This window comes from Sebastes umbrosus (genome assembly GCF_015220745.1).
Source record: "Sebastes umbrosus isolate fSebUmb1 chromosome 24 unlocalized genomic scaffold, fSebUmb1.pri SUPER_24_unloc_2, whole genome shotgun sequence".
In the NCBI taxonomy this organism is placed as follows: Eukaryota; Metazoa; Chordata; class Actinopteri; order Perciformes; family Sebastidae; genus Sebastes; species Sebastes umbrosus.
Window position 1 is genome coordinate 52,282 of NW_023618438.1, and position 6,000 is coordinate 58,281.

Here is a 6,000-nt window from a genome sequence, read left to right on the forward strand (position 1 = left end):
AACGTTGCTCAGATGTTGACGAACACGTTGCTCAGATGTTGGTGAACACGTTGCTCAGATGTTGGTGAACACGTTGCTCAGATGTTGGTGAAAACGTTGCTCAGATGTTGATGAACACTTTGCTCAGATGTTGGTGAACACGTTGCTCAGATGTTGGTGAACATGTTGGTCAGATGTTGACGAACACGTTGCTCAGATGTTGGTGAACACGTTGCTCAGATGTTGGTGAAAACGTTGCTCAGATGTTGGTGAACACGTTGCTCAGATTTTGGTGAACACGTTGCTCAGATGTTGGTGAAAACGTTGCTCAGATGTTGACGAACACGTTGCTCAGATGTTGGTGAACACGTTGCTCAGATGTTGGTGAACACGTTGCTCAGATGTTGGTGAAAACGTTGCTCAGATGTTGATGAACACTTTGCTCAGATGTTGGTGAACACGTTGCTCAGATGTTGGTGAACACGTTGCTCAGATGTTGGTGAAAACGTTGCTCAGATGTTGACGAACACGTTGCTCAGATGTTGACGAACACGTTGCTCAGATGTTGGTGAACACGTTGCTCAGATGTTGGTGAAAACGTTGCTCAGATGTTGGTGAACACTTTGCTCAGATGTTGGTGAACACGTTGCTCAGATGTTGATGAACACGTTGCTCAGATGTTGACGAACACGTTGCTCAGATGTTGGTGAAAACGTTGCTCAGATGTTGACGAACACGTTGCTCAGATGTTGGTGAACACGTTGCTCAGATGTTGGTGAACACGTTGCTCAGATGTTGGTGAAAACGTTGCTCAGATGTTGATGAACACTTTGCTCAGATGTTGGTGAACACGTTGCTCAGATGTTGGTGAACATGTTGCTCAGATGTTGATGAACACGTTGCTCAGATGTTGGTGAAAACGTTGCTCAGATGTTGGTGAACACGTTGCTCAGATATTGGTGAACACGTTGCTCAGATGTTGGTGAACACGTTGCTCAGATGTTGGTGAAAACGTTGCTCAGATGTTGACGAACACGTTGCTCAGATGTTGGTGAACACGTTGCTCAGATGTTGGTGAACACGTTGCTCAGATGTTGATGAACACTTTGCTCAGATGTTGGTGAACACTTTGCTCAGATGTTGATGAACACGTTGCTCAGATGTTGGTGAACACTTTGCTCAGATGTTGATGAACACGTTGCTCAGATGTTGGTGAACACGTTGCTCAGATGTTGACGAACACGTTGCTCAGATGTTGGTGAACACGTTGCTCAGATGTTGGTGAACACGTTGCTCAGATGTTGGTGAAAACGTTGCTCAGATGTTGATGAACACTTTGCTCAGATGTTGGTGAACACGTTGCTCAGATGTTGGTGAACATGTTGCTCAGATGTTGACGAACACGTTGCTCAGATGTTGGTGAACACGTTGCTCAGATGTTGGTGAAAACGTTGCTCAGATGTTGATGAACACGTTGCTCAGATGTTGGTGAAAACGTTGCTCAGATGTTGGTGAAGACTTTGCTCAGATGTTGGTGAACACGTTGCTCAGATGTTGATGAACACGTTGCTCAGATGTTGGTGAAAACGTTGCTCAGATGTTGGTGAACACGTTGCTCAGATGTTGGTGAACACGTTGCTCAGATGTTGGTGAACACGTTGCTCAGATGTTGGTGAAAACGTTGCTCAGATGTTGACGAACACGTTGCTCAGATGTTGGTGAACACGTTGCTCAGATGTTGGTGAACACGTTGCTCAGATGTTGGTGAAAACGTTGCTCAGATGTTGATGAACACTTTGCTCAGATGTTGGTGAACACGTTGCTCAGATGTTGGTGAACACGTTGCTCAGATGTTGGTGAAAACGTTGCTCAGATGTTGACGAACACGTTGCTCAGATGTTGACGAACACGTTGCTCAGATGTTGGTGAACACGTTGCTCAGATGTTGGTGAAAACGTTGCTCAGATGTTGGTGAACACTTTGCTCAGATGTTGGTGAACACGTTGCTCAGATGTTGATGAACACGTTGCTCAGATGTTGACGAACACGTTGCTCAGATGTTGGTGAAAACGTTGCTCAGATGTTGACGAACACGTTGCTCAGATGTTGGTGAACACGTTGCTCAGATGTTGGTGAACACGTTGCTCAGATGTTGGTGAAAACGTTGCTCAGATGTTGATGAACACTTTGCTCAGATGTTGGTGAACACGTTGCTCAGATGTTGGTGAACATGTTGCTCAGATGTTGATGAACACGTTGCTCAGATGTTGGTGAACACGTTGCTCAGATGTTGGTGAAAACGTTGCTCAGATGTTGGTGAACACGTTGCTCAGATATTGGTGAACACGTTGCTCAGATGTTGGTGAACACGTTGCTCAGATGTTGGTGAAAACGTTGCTCAGATGTTGACGAACACGTTGCTCAGATGTTGGTGAACACGTTGCTCAGATGTTGGTGAACACGTTGCTCAGATGTTGGTGAAAACGTTGCTCAGATGTTGATGAACACTTTGCTCAGATGTTGGTGAACACGTTGCTCAGATGTTGGTGAACATGTTGCTCAGATGTTGACGAACACGTTGCTCAGATGTTGGTGAACACGTTGCTCAGATGTTGGTGAAAACGTTGCTCAGATGTTGGTGAACACTTTGCTCAGATGTTGGTGAACACTTTGCTCAGATGTTGATGAACACGTTGCTCAGATGTTGGTGAACACGTTGCTCAGATGTTGGTGAACACGTTGCTCAGATGTTGGTGAAAACGTTGCTCAGATGTTGATGAACACTTTGCTCAGATGTTGGTGAACACGTTGCTCAGATGTTGGTGAACATGTTGCTCAGATGTTGACGAACACGTTGCTCAGATGTTGGTGAACACGTTGCTCAGATGTTGGTGAAAACGTTGCTCAGATGTTGATGAACACGTTGCTCAGATGTTGGTGAAAACGTTGCTCAGATGTTGGTGAAGACTTTGCTCAGATGTTGGTGAACACGTTGCTCAGATGTTGATGAACACGTTGCTCAGATGTTGGTGAAAACGTTGCTCAGATGTTGGTGAACACGTTGCTCAGATGTTGGTGAACACGTTGCTCAGATGTTGGTGAACACGTTGCTCAGATGTTGGTGAACACGTTGCTCAGATGTTGGTGAACACGTTGCTCAGATGTTGATGAACACGTTGCTCAGATGTTGGTGAAAACGTTGCTCAGATGTTGATGAACACGTTGCTCAGATGTTGGTGAACACGTTGCTCAGATGTTGGTGAACACGTTGCTCAGATGTTGATGAACACGTTGCTCAGATGTTGTTGGACTCTGAGTTGTTGCAGTATGAAGCAACCAGCTGCTGGTCTCCACATGACTGATTGTTTACTGACCCTGGAGGAGACACCATGTGACGTAAACAGACTTCATGCAACATGTTGTTGGAGGTCTGGTCAGTCTGTTGGGGGGCGGGGGTCTGGTCCTCAGTAAGGCATGTGCAGCAGCAGCAAAGGCTGCTGGGAGTCTATTTCAGAACCAGGGAGACAAACAGCCGGCGGTGGGGGGCGGGGTCCCTCCTCTAGGGGGGTATAAAGGCCGGCGGCTCTCTGACGCCGGCAGATCAAAATAAACCAGAGACACCGAGAGAGACAGAGAGAGACACCGAGAGAGAGAGACCCAGAGAGACCCAGAGAGACCCAGAGAGACCCAGAGAGACCCAGAGAGACCGAGACCCGAGCAGAAGACGATGGACATCCAGACGGGTCAGGTGGTGCGTCCTGTCAGCGCCATGGAGAACATGGAGAAGCAGCTGAGCTGCCCCATCTGCCTGGACATGTTCACCAAACCCGTGGTGATCCTGCCCTGCCAGCACAACCTTTGCCGCGGCTGCGCCAACGACCTCTACGAGTCCAGGAACCCCTTCCACTACTCCGGAGGGACCTTCCGCTGCCCCACCTGCCGCTTCGAGGTGGTTCTGGACCGCCACGGCGTGTATGGGCTGCAGAGGAACCTGCTGGTGGAGAACATCATCGACATCTACAAGCAGCAGCAGGAGAGCAAGGGCGGCGACGGCGAGGACCTCCCGCTGAAGGACAAAGACGCCAAGGAGCCCAAGTGTAAGGAGCACGAGGACGAACGCATCAACATCTACTGCGTCAGCTGCCAGACGCCCACCTGCTCCATGTGCAAGGTGTTCGGGCAGCACAAAGACTGCGAGGTGACGCCGCTGCACGCCGTCTACCAGAGCCAGAAGAACGAGCTGCGCTCGGCGGTGGAGCAGCTGGCCGCGGGAAACGGCTGCATCCAGGTCGCCGTGACGCAGATGGACGACAAGTGCAAGCTGATCCAGGAGAACGGCGAGCTGCAGAGGCGGCGGCTGGGCGAGAGCTTCGACCTGCTGTACGCCATCCTGGAGGAGCGGAAGGGCGAGCTGCTGGAGCAGATCGGCGGCGAGGAGCAGAGCAAAGTGGCGGCGCTCAGGACGCTGGCGGAGCAGTACAAGCAGCAGCTGATGCTCAGCAACCAGCTGCAGGAGAAGCTGACGCAGAGCGTGCAGTCCTGCGGCGCCGCCGAGTTCCTGATCGCCGCCAAGCAGCTGCAGGAGGAGGCCCGGGAGGCGGCCCGCGGCGCCCAGCTGCAGAGACCCGAGCCGGGCTACGAGAGCATGGAGCACCTGAGCGTGGACACCCGGGACGCCGAGCTGCTGCTCGCCGCCATGGACTTCAGACGGGGCGGCGAGGACAAAGACCAGTAATGGACTGTTTCAGGATGGAAGACCAGGACGCCGACAGGAAGTAGAAACACAAAGCTGCTTTTCAGAAACTTCAGGTCCTCGCAGAGGAAACGGAGGAAACAGAGGAAACGGAGGGAACGGAGGGAACGGAGGGAACGGAGGAAACGGAGGAAACGGAGGAAACGGAGGGAACGGAGGGAACGGAGGGAACGGAGGGAACGGAGGAAACGGAGGAAACGGAGGGAACGGAGGGAACGGAGGGAACGGAGGGAACGGAGGGAACGGAGGGAACGGAGGAAACGGAGGGAACGGAGGGAACGGAGGGAACGGAGGGAACGGAGGAAACGGAGGGAACGGAGGAAACGGAGGAAACGGAGGGAACGGAGGAAACGGAGGGAACGGAGGGAACGGAGGAATGAAACGGAGGGAACGGAGTCGTTGATCTTTCAGGAAGATTTTGTATTTTTATACTTTTCTATTGTTTGACAGATTTGATTGATCGTGTTTGATTGACAGATTTGATTGACAGATTTGATTGGTCGTGTTTGTGAAACTGAAAACTTGAACTTGATTCCTGTCGTCTGTTGAAGGTGTGAATAAAGGTTCGTTAACTTTGCGTCGTCCTTGTGGTCTCTTCTCTCCGGCTGCATTTAGCGGTGCACATGTTCTCCTATATTTACCGGGGGTCAGCGAACGCCTCCTGGCCTTACTTAGTCGTCTGTGGGGGGGGGCGGAGGCTATTTTCTCTGAGCGGGGCGGTAAGAGGACGGGAATAGGTACTGGGGGGGTCATGTTTCTGAGGGTGACCCAGCTGGACTGATGCATGCTGGGAAACAGACCTGAATCACATCACGTCACACTCACACAGCGATAACCAGGACGAGGTGTCAACAGATAAACAGCATACTGGACAGACAAATCAATCAATCAATCAATCAATCAATCAATCAATCAATCAATCAATAATAAAATAAATGAAATAAATAAAATAAATAAAATAAATAAAATAAATGATCATGACCTCTGTGACCTCTGTGACCTCTGTGACCTCCACAACAGCTGACTGAAGTCTGGCAGCAGCCCATCACAATGGCATACAAATTGATATATTTACATTTATATTCACATTTATACTTATATTTACATTTATATGTTAATATTTATTATTATTTATATATTTATACTTACATTTATATATTTTATTATTTATATATTTATACTTCTATTTACATTTCTATGTTTATTATTATTATTACTAATCATTTTAATCAAGGCATCGTGAACGTTTGTCAGAACATGTAGTCGAT

At 49.1% G+C, this 6,000-nt stretch overlaps 1 protein-coding gene across 1 annotated transcript; it reads left to right on the top strand.

The window, feature by feature from the left end:
- Nucleotides 1-3,560: 3,560 nt before the first annotated feature.
- On the top strand, nucleotides 3,561-5,309 carry LOC119484156 (E3 ubiquitin-protein ligase TRIM63-like). Its single transcript, XM_037762710.1, has one exon. It carries the CDS (start codon nucleotides 3,707-3,709, stop codon nucleotides 4,712-4,714), a length of 1,008 nt encoding a protein of 335 aa, XP_037618638.1. The 5' UTR covers nucleotides 3,561-3,706; the 3' UTR covers nucleotides 4,715-5,309.
- Nucleotides 5,310-6,000: the final 691 nt, after the last annotated feature.

Bases quoted from the DNA above. Each gene is read 5' to 3' on its own strand.
- LOC119484156 (XM_037762710.1), top strand. From the start codon at position 3,707: ATGGACATCCAGACGGGTCAGGTGGTGCGTCCTGTCAGCGCCATGGAG.